This window comes from Micropterus dolomieu, linkage group LG13, assembly GCF_021292245.1.
Source record: "Micropterus dolomieu isolate WLL.071019.BEF.003 ecotype Adirondacks linkage group LG13, ASM2129224v1, whole genome shotgun sequence".
Taxonomy (NCBI): domain Eukaryota; kingdom Metazoa; phylum Chordata; class Actinopteri; order Centrarchiformes; family Centrarchidae; genus Micropterus; species Micropterus dolomieu.
Window position 1 is genome coordinate 7,392,774 of NC_060162.1, and position 16,302 is coordinate 7,409,075.

Consider the following 16,302-nt stretch of genomic DNA (forward strand, 5'->3'; position numbering starts at 1 on the left):
GCCCTGTGGTGAACATGAGCAGGTTATCTTAAGGATGGAGTCAACATGGCAAAATTGCATAAAGGCCAGTGTACACTCCTAATACAGCTGGATCAGTCTAAACAGGCATACCAACTGCTTAGAGTAGATTTCTTGACAGCAAATAGAGAGGTTTTGGAACATAGCCACACACTAAATTAGAGTATCAGTTGGTGTTAACAATACAGAGCTGTTGTTCATGCTAGAGAGAATCTGGATATACTTATCACAACACATTCCCTCACAGCTTCTCATTGGCTCTGCAGAGTTGGTCTATCGATTGGCTCCCTGTCTCCCAAACGTGACATTGGCTAATATTTTTCCCTGAAACAGGTGTGGCAGACTGCATCTGCAGTACACCCCAGCAGGGAGGATGGTAGGCTTATGTGACAGTGAGTAACGGTAGTGCCTGCTGTATAGGTGAGTACACAGGGCAACTATCCAATATGGCAGGAGGAAAAGGACAAGATATATGTGCAGGGTCCAGGGAAAACAGTGAGGTCAGAGCCCTCCTGTGCTTCAGCCACCCAATCCGCCTTCATTTGATGGATTGAAATCTCTTGTGTCATCTCTTTCTATCCCCATTTGGGTGACAAGGGCACTGGGACAGTTAGGGCTACTGTCAATGATGGGATTTTTAGAACCATGTTGGATCAACAGTCTCTCTCTCTCTCTCTTGCTCTCTCTCTGTCTTATCAGGGAGATGCTGGTGAAACAGGAGAGCCAGGTCTTCAGGGAGAAGTTGGCCCACCAGTGAGTTATCTGATTACTACTCTATTTTTACAAAGAAAAACTAATATGTTAATACCTAAGAAAAGGAGTCATTGCTGGTTAATAGCTATACTACAGTGACTAAAAAGTATAATGAGGCTGTTACATTTTATGCTTTGAAGTTTACATGTTTTCAACTAGCATTCCTGAATTAGAATTACGAGCAAACCGGTTACTGTTCCAGGGCCCAAGAGGAGAGCGAGGAGAAAAGGGAGAGTCCGGTCCGGCTGGTGCAGCTGGACCTCCTGGCCCTAAGGGTCCCCCTGGAGATGATGGTCCCAAAGGCAGCCCAGTACGTCTTTTTTTCCACCTTGGACTTCAGCAAATACATTTTATTGTATAAATTAGTGAACTCTCACCACTGATTTGACCTCACACAAAGGATGACCATTGTTACCCTAAGCTAAAGAATTTTATTCTTAGCTAGCTTGTGTGTTTAATAAAAGTAAAAAAAATATATAAGTAATGCGAATGATATTGATTTTCAGGGTCCAAGTGGTTTCCCCGGTGACCCCGGCCCCCCTGGAGAGCCTGGTCCTGCTGTACGTATGGCATGAGTCATCAGCTTAGCTGCGAATGAATTGTGCAAACTTTATTCTTTACAGTTTGTTTCTGATTCAGTGCAGCACGACTGAGACTCTGTTCAATTCTTATGCAGGGGTTAGACGGTCCAGCCGGTGACAAGGGAGATGATGGAGAGCCTGGTCAGCCTGTGAGTGTTATGTAGCAGTTGCACAGCTCTGTTTGTAATTTCCAAAAAAGGAAGTATTTTATGAAAATTGCCATTTAAATTACAACATGAATACTGTTTAATTTTCATGTCATTAAAATTCAAACTAGGGTTCTCCTGGACCCACTGGAGAGTCTGGTCCCTCCGGACCACCAGGAAAGAGAGTAAGTACTGTCCTGTGCTGTCTTGCAAAAGCATATCAATGTCAAAATGGTAAAATGTTTAGTCTTTGTATTCCACAATATTAATCTCTGTGATACTTATTTTAAATAGGGCCCACCTGGATTAGCAGGTCCTGAGGGAAGACAAGGAGAGAAGGGAGCCAAGGTAACACCTCCAACAAATACAGATTTTCTATTTACGTAGTACACCAACCATGTCAAGCAACCAACAAACGAGCAAGAATCAAATGGTTTGTGTGTATCCTGTTTTTGTGTGAAAGGGAGAGTCTGGCTTGGAAGGTCCCCAAGGAAAGACAGGTCCTGTTGGTCCTCAAGGATCACCCGGCAAGCCCGGTTCTGAAGGCCTCAGGGGTATCCCTGGCCCTGTTGTAAGTAGTGTTTTTCACATTCACACTAATCACAGTCATATCTTGCTGTTGTGTGGTATTGTTAGAACAGCTTATTGAGCATGTGTACATAAAGGGTTTTCAAGGAGCTGCTGAACATAAAGGAGCTTCACTGTTTATAGAAACGTGTTTTCTAATGAGCCAGAGCTAAAGACCCTGTGTAATTGGTATTCTCTGTAGGGAGAGCAAGGTCTACCTGGTTCTCCAGGCCCTGATGGACCTCCCGGACCTATGGTGAGTAGAAGTGACTCCTGGCCTTTTAACAGAGGTATCTCACAGAATGTGTGCCACTGATCTAAATCCTCATTCAACAGTTATGTCCTCTCCAATGTGTCATCCCTCTCACAGGGACCTCCTGGTTTACCCGGTTTGAAAGGAGACTCTGGTGTGAAAGGAGAAAAGGTGAGCCACTCCAGCACCTGCCCAACTGAATGTTTTGATGTAGAGCTAAACTCTAATGCTCTAATAAGAGTAATGGACCTATTTACTAACAGATTGATTATGTCCGTTTTTTGCCTCCAGTCATCAAATCATTACCCTAATGATTAGAGGGTGTGCCAGATAGATTAGTATATGGCTAATGTTTGTGATGGTGTATTATTGACTTGTTGTATTGATGATATGTGCGTGTTGTTCTCTGCCCCCAGGGCCATCCGGGTCTTATTGGTCTTATCGGACCCCCAGGTGAACAGGGAGAAAAGGGTGACAGGGGACTCCCTGGTCCTTCAGGATCACCTGGTTCCAAAGGAGATAATGTAAGTAAACAAAACTAGACTGGAGTCGTGTTGAAAAGCCTACACATGCACTTTCTGTACACCAAGAACAGACTGTGAATTTTGTAGAAGAGGTATTTGTGCCAATAATTAGCCCACTGAAAGTTATTGATAACCTTTAGCACAGGCAAAATGTAGTCACCACTTAATATGCCTCATGCGAGTCCATGCTGGTTCAGTTGTCACGCAACAGTTATGGATTCACACACACTCTCTTTTTTTCCTTTAGGGTATTGCTGGTCCTTCAGGTCCACTTGGTCCACTTGGTCCACCCGGATTACCTGTAAGACTATACTCATTATCGTGTCTTGTACAGCAGCATGTGTGTAACTGAATAGCGTCTAATGTCTGAGCCAATATTGATTACTTGGTCATTTTATTTTTCTGTAGGGTCCTCCTGGTCCCAAAGGAGCTAAAGGGTCATCAGTAAGTGTTTTGCTGAAAGCTGCATTCCATCTGAAACAGTAACAAGCATTTATTGTGAATCTCATCAAATCAATTTGTCGTTTAAGATCAATCATTGCTTTAATTTGTCCTGCCCAGGGTCAAACTGGACCAAAGGGAGAGACTGGTACACCTGGACCTCCTGGCCCTCCTGTAAGCCAGTGCACCAGACTTTTGAATTTGACTCTATCATCATTTTGTATCTTGTCCATAAAACTAAGGAGATAATGACTCACATTAAGGATATTTACATAATTGCCATCCATATCTCTGACTGCCACTTGTCTCTCGTCCTTTCATCTCTCCATAACAGGGCCCTCCCGGCGATGTTATCCACCCACTCCCCATACAGTCTAACATTAAGGGCAGAACTCGTAGGAACATCGATGCCAGCCAGGTGGTGGACGACGCAGCCGTGGATGCCAACTACAAGGACTACGATGACGGCATGGAGGAAATCTTTGGCTCACTCAACTCCCTTAAGCTGGAGATCGAGCAGATGAAGCATCCACTGGGCACACAGAGCAACCCTGCTCGTACCTGCAAGGACCTGCAGCTCTGCCACCCTGATTTCCCTGATGGTTTGTACTTCATCTAAAATAAAGCATGAGGTCTATTGTCTAATCCTTCCTCTCCATAATTTCTGCACTGAAAGGGCAGGGCTTTGTAGAAATGTTGAAGATAAGAAAATCCCACCGGACAATACTTTCATGTTAATAGGCCCTGTCCATATGCTATGTGAATTAAAGCTCTCTTGTGTGGCTGCACCCATGTGAAACACATTAGTATACACCCAGACATTTATGAGCATCAGCTAAATCCAAGGTTAGCTAAATTGACATTCTGGGCACGGATACACAGGGTACTATGCCCTGTTCTGGATACAATATACAATATTGCGTTGGTAAATGGCCATAGTGGAATAGTGCTTGGGAATCAACTAGACCTTGATAAGTAAAAAAAAATTTAAATAATTGGTTGCTATTTTGAATATATTTTTCTAACAAAAATGCCAAACTTTCTCCATTTCCAGCTTGTTATTTGTGAGGATTTGCTGCTTTATGAGATAGTAAATTGAATATCTTTTGATCATCTTTGCTGGCATTTTATAGACTAAACGATCAATCGATTAACTGAGAAAATAATCATCAGCTTTATCTTTAATGAAAATGATCAGTAGTTGCCACCCTCAATCAACCATCACTCATCATTACACGCTGGATTTTGGATATTTGAGCGGCATGTATGCTTGATGCTTTCAATTGTTTACATATGGACAAGTTAATATAAGTATTTCCATTTCTGAGTAATGTTTCATCTCTGAAGAATCAAATATAATAATCACAACATGGATGTTTGCTAAAATATCTCCAAACGGATGTATTACTTTTAATGCTGAATTTACTAGAAAACAATTAAGAATGTGTTGTATGTTGTGTTTCACAAGATATGTTATGTTTGCCTGACATTTGGTGACTTTTAGCACAGCCCATACAATGTTGTCTGCCTTGACCTAAAGGAGTACCGTATAGGCTTCAAGTCATACATGCCGCTCTGTAATTGTTCTCCTCCTCTCTGTGTTTTCTCCCTCTCTCCATTTCTGCAGGTCAGTACTGGATTGATCCAAACCAGGGCTGCTCTCGGGACTCCTTCAAGGTTTACTGCAACTTCACAGCAGGTGGAGAGAGCTGCATCTTCCCAGATAAGAAGTCTGAAGGGGTAAGTCTGGTGGCGTGTACACAAACACTTGCACGCACACACACACAGAATGGGCAGTCAGGTTGAGGATACAGTTAACGGGAAAGGTGGGGACCAATGCTCACAAGATGATGTGGTATAAAAAAGACAAACAAAAAAAACATTCAGCCTCCAGTGTGTGATTTGATTGTCAGTAAAGTAATGTAAACTGAATACTCCAGATAAGTGAATAGTTTTCTTTTTTTTTTCAACACATCTGGGACTAACCACCTTACATACTGTAAAAATAACCACAATATCTCAAGATAACGCTAGATGCAACAAACTCTATCGTACCTACACATGTAACCATATAATTAGCCTCCATGAGATTACCTGATGTGTTGTTACCAAGAATATGTGGGAGATGACTCGACAGAACTGCCTGCATTGCCCATGAGAGCCAAAGTTATTTTGCAAACATGCTAAATCTCAGTTAAGTTCTGACAGTTGGTAACTGCACACAACACTCGCATTCGCTCTAACTCATCCATACTCTATTGTTTCAGTGCCATTTTTAGATAGAATGCCATTAAGGACTTTATCACATGTAAAGCCTTTGGCAGGTGACAGCCACTTTGAGAAGATATTTGGTTCATTATGCATGAGTGTGTAGAGGAGAGGAGAGTAGCAGAGTGGTGAAACACTGGGAACACTGCCTCTGACAAGTCGGGGGTTGTGTAATAGCACAGTGCTACAGCCATTTTAATGATCCCACTCACCAAGCCTCAGAGGAGCGGGAGTTTGCTTAAGCTTAGAATAATGAAGCAGACTTTTTATAGCGTGCTGGTGATGGGCTGCTCTCATTTGTGTCCGGGGTAAAAAGAAAAGCCTGTGCTGTCACTCTTTGCATAGAGACTGCAGACACTCCCACATGCGTTTAGATTGGCACAGCAAGGATATATATTTCCTTCTCTGCTCTGTCCACTCCAGTGAAAACAACTGAAGGTTACCTTCAAGGCAGCATGGGTCTAATGTATGCCACCTCCCAGCGTTAAGCGATCTCCGGCTCATCATTCATTAACGCATTAAGCTATTGATGACAGTTCCATATCAAACCCTGCTATCTAATTATAGAGAAATTCATCATTGTCATAGCTGAGACCATTAGAGCTGTGCCCTGTTGGTCAATTCACAGCTTTTAATGGCATAACAAAGTCAGTACACCATGGCTGCACAGCACTAACACTGAACAGCAGGGATAGAGGCCGTGGTATAAGCGCTCCTTGCAGGCGATCATTTCTTAATTAATCACTGTGTACTCATGAATTTTTCAGATGCAATTAGCTGCCAGCTACAGTTTGTACTGTACAAAATGGCATAATGGCTTACTAAAATATTTTGCCCTGGACCCGTTGGTCTGGTTGATACCACTGAATATTGTTTCAGGTCTGGAAGACTCCTCAGACGACTAACAGGAGGAGAAAGAGGGCAGAAAGAAAAAGCTATGAGGGGATGTGTTTCTGTCAGATCGGTTTTCTTTCTTTAACACTGCTTTTTTTCCCTCCTACTCCTCTGCTTCTCTGTCGATCCATGCCCCCAGGCTAGGCTCACATCCTGGGTAAAGGAGAATCCCGGCTCCTGGTTCAGTGAATTCAAACGTGGTAAACTGGTAAGCCAGACTTCCGACTTTCCCAAGTCTTTTTCCCTTCCCTGAATGCCTCTTATATTTTACAGAGCAAAATGGCAAAATGGCCCAAAGACTCGCCAGGCACATGGTATAGTCACTACAAGAGAGGTTCTGTGGTAAGTGGCCCCGCCTGCGGCCCCAGAGTCCTTGCTGAGGCCTGGACTCTGAGTGCCTAAGGCTCTGCATGGTTCTGGTTCTGCCCTAAAAAAGTATGTATATGCATTGGCACTGTGCTTGTTGGTTGTTCCATTATTGTGGTGCATGATTCAGCACGAGCAGCGCTCAATTTCAGTCCAACGACATAGGTGATGCTCTTACGAGACAATAAAGAGGTTGGTTGACCATACGGGCAAAATTTGCTTGTGGTGAAGCAATAAATTTGGCATCTAATGAAGTTAAACAGATGGAAAACAATGTACTGCTCTTTCACTGTTTAAATTCTTGACTGTATATCCATTCTGTGACACCTCTGCTACATGGAGAGCATCTCCTAAGAGTGACTGTGTGCCTTGACACTCCCATGACTCAAGAAGCATTAGCATATTTATACACAGCTGATTTAATAGTGCAGACAACAACACCTGAGAGTAAATATATGACTTTCCAAACACATTAGATTTTTTAGTTGTAGATCTTCAGTTCCTGCCTCAGCAGGTCGTCCATCCTTCACAAAGGGAGAAAATAAGTCTCATTCAATCTGCGCTGCAGCCATTCATTCAGCTGCACCCACATTCCCAGTGTCTCCCTTAAACACTGCTTAGATCTGGCGGCGTAGTGAGTCAAACAGGTCAGGCACTCAGTCACCACCCAGGGGCATCTGGGAACTCAGTCACTGTTGACTTGCGGCTGTGATGATAAAGAGGTAATGTTTCTCTGGCGATGTTGGGCTGGATCCACACGCTGTGCGGGGCAGGGAGGAAGGGGATGAAAAGTGGTGGGGTAAATGAGAAAAGCATGGTACTACCCACCCACTCTGAGGATTTAAACATCAGAAGAGTTTTTACTTTGATCCACAGTGTTGACACTCAGACACACATTGCAGAACAAAGTCTTCCTTGTTTATATCTTGTGGTTAATTAGCTAATTAAATCAATCAGTGGCGCTAAATTGTCGCACAAATAGATGTAGAAGATGATTAGATCTCTGTTAATGTCAAGTTTGAGTGTCAGCACACTGGGTTTGTATATGCATGTGTGCTGAGGCGTGTATCTGTGTGTGTGTGTGAGCATTTGCTTATGTCCAAGAACAAGTCGAGTAAGAACACATGCAGACTCACAGACGGTTTGGTCTGCTCTGGCTGCATGGCACGGATGCTGCATGCGCTCTACTCTCAGTAAGTCCTGTTTGTCTGAAAGACGACGTGACCGTGTGGCTCGATGGGATTCCTGATGGTTGGTATGCAGAATGTCACCCGTGGACAATAAACTGAACCATGACTGGTTCCAAACCAGCTGTCTTATCGGTCAGGATTACAGAGCACTATAATCAGCTTATTAGAGATCTCAGTTTTCTGTAACATGAGCTCAAAAAGCAAAATCTAGGTTAATTATAGGTTAATTACCAGGCAATTAACATATCATTACTGTAACATATTTACCATTATGATAATTACATTTTCATGTACTTGCCATAATTTGCACTTATTGGATATATATTTTACATAATTACATAATCAAGACTTAAATTAGGTGTTTAGTTATGCTTATTTTTTGTATTTTGAAGGCAGATTTTTCCATATTAAGCCTCACACATTAGTACAGCTTTCAGGCATTTTATCTTGAAAATATTTAGCACTCTTCCTCTATCATCACCCGATCTATTGTTTAAGAACGTGTACTTTATATGGTGGGTAAAATTCAATATTTTTTTATTGTCAACAAATCCCTATGAAAAGACCAAAACCAACAAAGAATGCACCTTTTCCCTCCTGTGTGAGTAACATTTGCTAGAAGTTGCCAGTATCCAGTTTTTTTAGGAAATGAGTCTTTTAAAAAATGTGAACTATATATTTGTGACAATAGGAATGAGTGAGCTTGGCGCTGAGTGCCACTAGCAGGATAGGTAAGTTGGAAAGCATAGCAGTAGAGAAAAACTCACACATTGTTGGTATTGGTCTTTTAATGGGATTTATTGACGGTAAGAAAAAAAAATAGAATAACCAGTCTTATCATTCAATGATCAGGTCAATATGAGGTCCTGTGTTTTCTAAGAATTAGAAGAGAAACACATTCTAGACACCGAAACACAGCAGTGAAAACAGGACTGAAAATTACTAGTCTTAAATTAAATTAAAATGGCTCCCAAAAGACAAAAAAGACTGCACAGTATAGATATAAAACTGGGTTCAGTAAATCTTTTTAGGATATTCAGGATGTTCTTCTTCTCGGCCCACTAATTCTTTAATCTGGTCCCTTCTCCCGGTGTTACGTTTTTGATGCTCAACCCCGTCTGTGTTCCTTTTTGCAGCTCTCCTACGTGGATGCGGAGGGCAGCCCCATTGGCGTGGTCCAGATGACCTTCTTGCGGTTGCTGAGCGCGGCAGCCAAGCAGAACCTGACATACAACTGCTACCAGTCGGTGGCCTGGCACGACCAGGACCAGGATAACTATGACAAGGCCATCCGCTTCCTGGGCTCCAATGATGAGGAGATGTCTTATGATAACAACCCCTACATCCGCGCCCTGGTCGATGGCTGTGCAGTAAGTCAAAGAGATGTGTGTGTGTGTGTGTGTGTGTGTGTGTGTGTGTGTGTGTGTGTAGGCAATATTGTGATAATGATTTTATATATTGCATTGTGAATCTGAGATATATTTGGATTTTGATTGACTATATGTCTAATCATAAATCTAACATGATGTGTGTGTGTGTGTGTTCATTCTGTTGGCCCCTCTAACCATGACAGAGCAGCATTTACCTTTCACATTAACATTTCATACCTTTGTCTGAAATCTAGTGGGGAGCCTTCAAGAGACTACAGCGAGTCCAGCTGCCCTTGATTTAGCACTGTCACATATTCTTTAATAAGAAAGCTTTGTGTCCAGATTCAACATGAAAAATACAAAATATTGAAACCTGAGAGAAATCTTACACTGATGATGCTCTAAATCAGACAACACTGACTGTTCTCATTTCTGTAATGTACTGCAGGAACTATTTTGTCTTCAGCATTTGAATACTGAGGTGTCTGGACTTTCTGATTTCAGATCAAAATCAACAAAGAAGACATTGATGACATTAAGTCTCATGGAGGTGGAGTCCCCCCTGATATAGCCAACAAACTAAACCAGCTGGACACCAGGGTAGGCTATTAAAGCTACTTCCTGTTGGATGAAAATCTTATATATAATGATTTTAATTTAAAAAAATAACAATACACAATAGCACATACATGTTGCTTAATCAAGCCTTATTATTTCCTTTGCTTATGTATTTTTCCTCATTTAGCTCCTTTGCATTTTCACTGTGTATGTGTGTGTGTCAGTTACTTTGATGTGTTTTTGATCAAATTTTCTTTCTATGCTTTCCAGGTGTTAACACTTGAGAATAAAGTGACTGCACTTGAATCGGTGAGACATTTAAGAACGTTTGTTGTAGTGGCTCAAACTTGTGACTGCATCAGAGTCATCTTTCTCTCCCATCCTTCCCTCTCCTCTTTCATACTACAGACGGTCCAGCAGGTGTCCTGCAGGAGTAATCCCTGTCAGAATGGAGGAACATGTCTGAACTTGCTCAACTCATATCACTGTGTGTGTCCCAACAGCTGGGCTGTGAGTTCTATAATGTTTTACATTACAGAGTGCTTATTCCTGTTCTCCTCCTGTGTTGCTCTGTTGTCACTAAAATACTAAAATACTAAAATACGTTGCTGTGTTCTGTTCCTGCTCAGTGATGACCCAGTGTAGCATAATTAAAGTCTCGTCTGTAGTGAATATCCTCCTTGTCTGTGTGCTTGGCAGGGTCCTAACTGTGCAGCAGATGTGAATGAATGTCAGGTGTACTCGGGAACATTTCAGGCTTGTCAGAATGGAGGGACCTGTGTCAACACCCCTGGATCATTCACGTATGTTTTCCCATAATATTCTCCTGTTATAACGTTATTGTTTGCTTGTTTGGATTTGGGGTGATACGGTCAAGTTTGGATTTCACATACCCTTTATATCGGAGAGAAAGAGAGAAAGTTTTTTGCAGCAATGCTTTATTTCGTGTTGAATTAAGAGCTTTTACTGTGAAATGTTCTGAAAGACATTCAGTAGTCTGTGGTGTGCTTGACACACCATTTTAAAAAAGCCTCAGGAAATGTGAGATTGGATTCCTCTGAACGAGAAGCACAGGAATTTCCTCTGCCTGGAGATGCTGGGGAAATGAACATAAGCGTCCATAGGTTGATCGATGTGGATCAGTCACCGGGATGCACGCACTCCAGCACATGCTTTATTGTGAGCATGTGAAAGAGTCTCTTCATAGTTCATTTGTTGAAGAGGGAAAAAAATGTATTCTCTCAAGGCGGACTGAACATGCAACAACTGACTACCACATCTGAGTCTATAAGCACCGTCCCTGTGAGCGTGCTCTGCCTTTCAAGCCGTATCTGATAGGGATGCACGGTAATTATCGATCCAATGAAGTATTGGCAGATATTGGGCATATTTTCATTATCGGGATCACATTGGGAAATTAATTTTGGCAGAGAATTAAGCTGATAACAATCAAACAATGCTAACATGCTGCTGTTGTATGTTGCTGCGCAAGGATAGAGCCACTCAGACGCAGTGCCTGCAGCTAGAGCCAAACAAATGTGTCGTCAAGGTTTGGATGCTTTTCACTGTTTCAGAGGAAGACTGTGTATGACATCAGTTCTTCCTTCTGTCCTCTTTCCCTCTCTCTCTGCTGTGATTCACTGCAGGTAACAGTGTGCCAAATTTGAAGCTACATGGCAAACTAAGCTGAACAATTGTCTAACTGTAGAGACAGCTTTCAGTTGAACTCATTTTTACATTTAGCTAATTGGCAAGCTAACGTTACCGCTGTGTGCTTTTATAACATAGAGTATAGAGACTGTGGACAGAGCAGATTAAATAACACTTTCTACTAGGGCTGGGTGCGTTAACGCGTTATTATCGCGTTAATGCATTAATTAATTAACACCGACAATTATTTTATCGCACGTTAACGCAGTTTTTTTTAATAATTATTATTTTGAAAGTCCCTTGCTCACTGGCTCTGAATACACATACAGTCAATCCATGGGTCACAGGAGGGGTTGGATGTTGATCAGCCTGCAAATCACCTACCCAAACAAGCACCGGAGGGAGGCTTCGGCAGGATGCAGTGAGTGAGAGAAACAAGACAGCGCTCCGCAAGTAAACGGCAGGCGCTCTATGGATAGTAACCATGGCAACAGCTTCTGCTGTAGCCTATTTAACTTAAATTAAAATTATAGGCTACATAACTTTACCTGATAGGTCTTCATCTAATTTTGCGAGGATGCTCTGCCTGATAACTATTTAGTAAACAGTAATAGATTCTGGAAACTCACAAACAGCAAGGATCAGTCTCTCTTCCAATGATTTGTGCTATAAATCGTATAAATAGTTCAAGGCAATTCAACTTAGGCAGAGGGCGGGCGTGTGCGTGAGGCAAGCACAACCGCGACAGTTTCAGGGGAACGCACCCGCTTGTCACCTTGTGCTCGACCACGTCACCTACAGGGAAACTTGCTACTGAACACAGACTGTTTCTGCTACTCCCTGATAAAAGAAAAATGTTTCTGCTGATACCTGTTCAGAAAAACCTCAAGAAAACTGCACTCTGATGGTAATTTGTTTTAACAAGGTAAAAGGTAATGTCCTGGCAGTGGCAAATAACTTTGGTTTAATATTTGATTTGATTACATTAATGTTTAAGTTGAGATTTACAAGAAATATTTTATTGCTACTGTGTAAAGGGAATACTGCTGGTAAAAAGCACCTTATTTGTTTAAAGTGTATGCAAACCACTTATCTGGGATCGGGTCGCGGGGGGAACAGCTCCAGCAGGAAACCCCAAACTTCTCTTTCCCGAGCCACATTAACCAGCTCTGACTGGGGGATGGCCTGGCCTGGGAACCCGAGGCATTCCCAGGCCAGTGTGGATAAATAATCTCTCCACCTAGTCCTGGGTCATCCCCGAGGCCTCCTCCCAGCTGGACGTGCCTGGAACACCTCCCTAGGGAGGCGTCCAGGAGGCATCCTTACCAGATGCCCAAACCACCTCAACTGGCTCCTTTCGTTCTTTTGGTCATGACCCAGCCTTCATGACCATAGGTGAGGGTAGGAGCGAAAATCGACCAGTAGATCGAGAGCTTTGCCTTACGGCTCAGCTCTCTTTTCGCCACAACAGTGCGGTAAAGCGAGTGCATTACCGCCCCCGCTGCTCCGATTCTCCGGCCAATCTCCTGCTCCAGTCTCCCCTCACTCGTGAACAAGACCCCGAGGTACTTCGGCCAAGTGAAGGAGTTCCCTCCCTCATTCCCTACCTGAAGTTGGCACTCCACCGGTTTCCTGCTGAGAACCATGGCCACAGATTTAGAGGTGCTAATCCTCATCCCAAAAGCTTCGCACTCGGCTGCGAACCGATCCAGTGAGAGCTGAAGGTCACGGACCGATGATGCTATCAGGACCACATCATCCGCAAAAAGCAGTGACAAGATCCCAAGCCCCCCGAACCGCAGCCCCTCCTCGCCACGACTACGCCTCGATATCCTGTCCATGAATATCACAAACAGGATAGGTGACAAAGTGCAGCCCTGGCGAAGGCCAACCCTCACCTGGAAAGAGTCCGACTTACTGCCGAGTACTCGGACACATATAGGCTATATAGCAATTCATTTAAATTAAAAGTGTGCAATACACTACTTCAGAATTCATTATTCAATTTTGCGCATAACAATGCAAGAAAATCATGCGATTAATAGCGATTCAAAATTTTAATCGTTGCCCAGCACTACTTTCTATAAGATAAAGAACAGATGTATTGATAAATTATTGTCTTTTCACTCGCCAGGTCTTATTGCACGTATTAACAGTAACGAGGGTAGCTGTCGTCAACTTGAGTATTTTGGGGTTACCTTCACTTCCACCGTGGCCTATCTCTGTGCTGGCCGCTGTGTGTGTGAGTGTGCGCCCGCATGTGTGTATTCATGTGCAAGAGGTGACACAGAACAGCAGAGGCTGATAATAAACACCATGGTCTTTAGACCATGGCCCGTTTAACAGCGTTTCCGTGCCCATCTAGTATCTGGTTACTAATCATGTTATTTGGAATATGCCTGCTCTGTTCTGTATGGAAGGTCTTTACTGCTGCTTGGGATTTCAATGTATGCACATGGATGGTATGCCTAGGCTTTTCCACCTAGGCATTTGGAAGGGCAGAGAGGTGCTCTCCACGCCTCATGGCTTTCCATGTTGGCGTGTAGAAGCCAGGGAGGCCCCAAAACAGAGCCATATAGCCAAACATAACTAAAATGGTGCAAGTATTAGTTTCTTTGATGGAATTTGTTCTGACTGAACTGTATTTATTAACTCTAAATGTGTAGCGTGTTCAAATTGCACCAAACGCGACACTACACTCCCTTTGGTCCACAGCAACTCACCCGGCACATTCACATTTAAAGTTGATTGGATAAATGGTTACTGACATAATCGAAATACAAACAGATAGACAGACAGACAGACACAAACTGAGATTTCCCTTTTTATTACAGAGATGCTTTATGGTGTTTAAATGTTTTTAAATGTAAAACACACCTTGGACACACTGAACACCATGCAGTCTGTATGCCCAGCTGCATGCAGCTACATTCGCTCTGAAGTTAGTGGAACTACTTTTAAACAAGAAGAAATAGCCAATGAGCTGATGCCAGTGAGTCTATGGGTTGTTATGAATAATGGGGACATGAATATTTTTTGGAAAGATAAGCTACTGTGTTGTTTTTTTTTACATGTCATGTTTCAATGCTGTGAGCACCTCAGATGCAATTCCATTTACCTGCATTGTATTCAGGAGGTGCAGAAATGTTGGGGAAAGATTTCAATAAAACCTAGGCAGATAGAAAACAAAAGCCTGTATGGCTACATACCAATAAATGTAAGTGAGAAAATATGTGCTTATGAGTCATACTCTCTTAGTCTATGTTTAATAACTTACTGCTTGCTACAGTTTCCGTTAGTGTATTTAAAAGATATTTCTGTTTCTGTGCAGCTGCACCTGTTCTCCAGAATGGTCCGGGAGTCTCTGTACTCTGCGTTATGATGACTGCAGGAATGTAGGACAGGACCTGTGTGTACATGGCACATGTATTGATGCTGACCGGGTTATACCTGGACAGGTAACCAGTCACTTATCTAGTCTCGCATTCAAAAAATACATAGCCAAATCTACAGTTTGTGGAACAATATGGTGATTGTGTTTTTGGTATAGCTCTATAGCACAGTACAAAGGAAGCTTTTACAAAGACAAACGAATGCCAGACTGTGAAGGTATAAAGAAATAGATACAGTATATAAACTGAAAGTACCAGTAAAAGACATGTGGGTATGTCATTGTACCTCCATAGCATATACAGTCCCCTCCAAAAGTATTGGAACGGTAAGGTAAATTCCTTTTTTTGTTGTTCATTGAAGACATTTGGGTTTAAGATCAAAAGATGAGTATGAGACAAGAGCTCAGAATTTGAACTTTTATTTCCTGGTATTCACATCTAGATGTGAATACCAGGAAATGTAGATGTGAATACCAGGTGATGTGTTAAACAACTCAGGACATATCATCATTTGTATTAGACCACAGCATTCATAGGTGAGCAAAAGTAATGGAACAACTAATCTTAAAGTAAATTTTGGTAAAATTTTCATACGAAGGTGAAACGTGTGGCAGAAATTTGAAGTCGGTCGGACTAAATCCCTAGGAGGAGTTCGTTAAAGTACGAAGTGTGTAAATCATCCAAAAATGGCCGTAAAATTCAAAATGGCCGACTTCCTGTTGACTTTAGGCTATGGGTTCTTGAGGCTTTTTTGTGCGTCTTGATACGATACATGTCCCCAGAAAATTTCGTACATGTAGGTTGAACGTGAACGAGGGGCTAATCATTTCCAATTTTCAAGGTGGCGCTAGCGAGTAATTTTGCCACGCCCATGTGCGAAACTTGTAGAATACGAAATTTTTCACCGGTTCTGACATGTTTGCAAATTTTGGTGAGTTTTCGAGTATGTTTAGGCCATGTCAGTTGAGCCTACTTTGCAGAAAAAATAAAAATAAAAAAAATTAAAGCTGCAAGCAGCGTTGGGCGGGCCCTCGCACTTGTAAGCGCGTCCGCGCGTGAGCCGGCCGAGTTGCATATTCTGGAGTTCTGCCGGTGCGGCTGTGAATTTCCTACGCGGTTCCGACGCCGCATGAATGTGCTATATGTCACTTCCTGTGTCCCCTATGTGGAGCTACATAGCACTTGCCGCTATGAATATAAATCGGTATTGACGTGTAGATGTCTGCGGGGTGGGAGAGTTAACAAGCACGTAAAGTTTGTTTCAGATGTGAGCATGTACACTGAACAATAATGTACCCAAACAATAAAATATATAATATTTCCCTTTTATA

The 16,302-nt window shown here is 42.5% G+C and overlaps 1 protein-coding gene across 1 annotated transcript in view; it reads left to right on the plus strand.

Annotated features, from left to right (window-relative positions):
- LOC123982192 (collagen alpha-1(V) chain-like) overlaps positions 1-16,302 on the plus strand; it is an 80,763-nt gene that overhangs the window by 62,846 nt on the left and 1,615 nt on the right. The window contains exons 49-69 of the mRNA XM_046067611.1: positions 718-771; positions 974-1,081; positions 1,278-1,331; positions 1,448-1,501; positions 1,630-1,683; positions 1,793-1,846; positions 1,962-2,069; positions 2,268-2,321; positions 2,436-2,489; positions 2,735-2,842; positions 3,090-3,143; positions 3,251-3,286; positions 3,404-3,457; positions 3,618-3,885; positions 4,911-5,023; positions 6,585-6,653; positions 9,138-9,371; positions 9,876-9,971; positions 10,200-10,238; positions 10,338-10,439; positions 10,629-10,732. Coding sequence (XP_045923567.1) covers positions 718-771; positions 974-1,081; positions 1,278-1,331; positions 1,448-1,501; positions 1,630-1,683; positions 1,793-1,846; positions 1,962-2,069; positions 2,268-2,321; positions 2,436-2,489; positions 2,735-2,842; positions 3,090-3,143; positions 3,251-3,286; positions 3,404-3,457; positions 3,618-3,885; positions 4,911-5,023; positions 6,585-6,653; positions 9,138-9,371; positions 9,876-9,971; positions 10,200-10,238; positions 10,338-10,439; positions 10,629-10,732 — 1,871 coding nt within the window. The remainder of the gene's footprint in view (positions 1-717; positions 772-973; positions 1,082-1,277; positions 1,332-1,447; positions 1,502-1,629; positions 1,684-1,792; positions 1,847-1,961; positions 2,070-2,267; positions 2,322-2,435; positions 2,490-2,734; positions 2,843-3,089; positions 3,144-3,250; positions 3,287-3,403; positions 3,458-3,617; positions 3,886-4,910; positions 5,024-6,584; positions 6,654-9,137; positions 9,372-9,875; positions 9,972-10,199; positions 10,239-10,337; positions 10,440-10,628; positions 10,733-16,302) is intronic.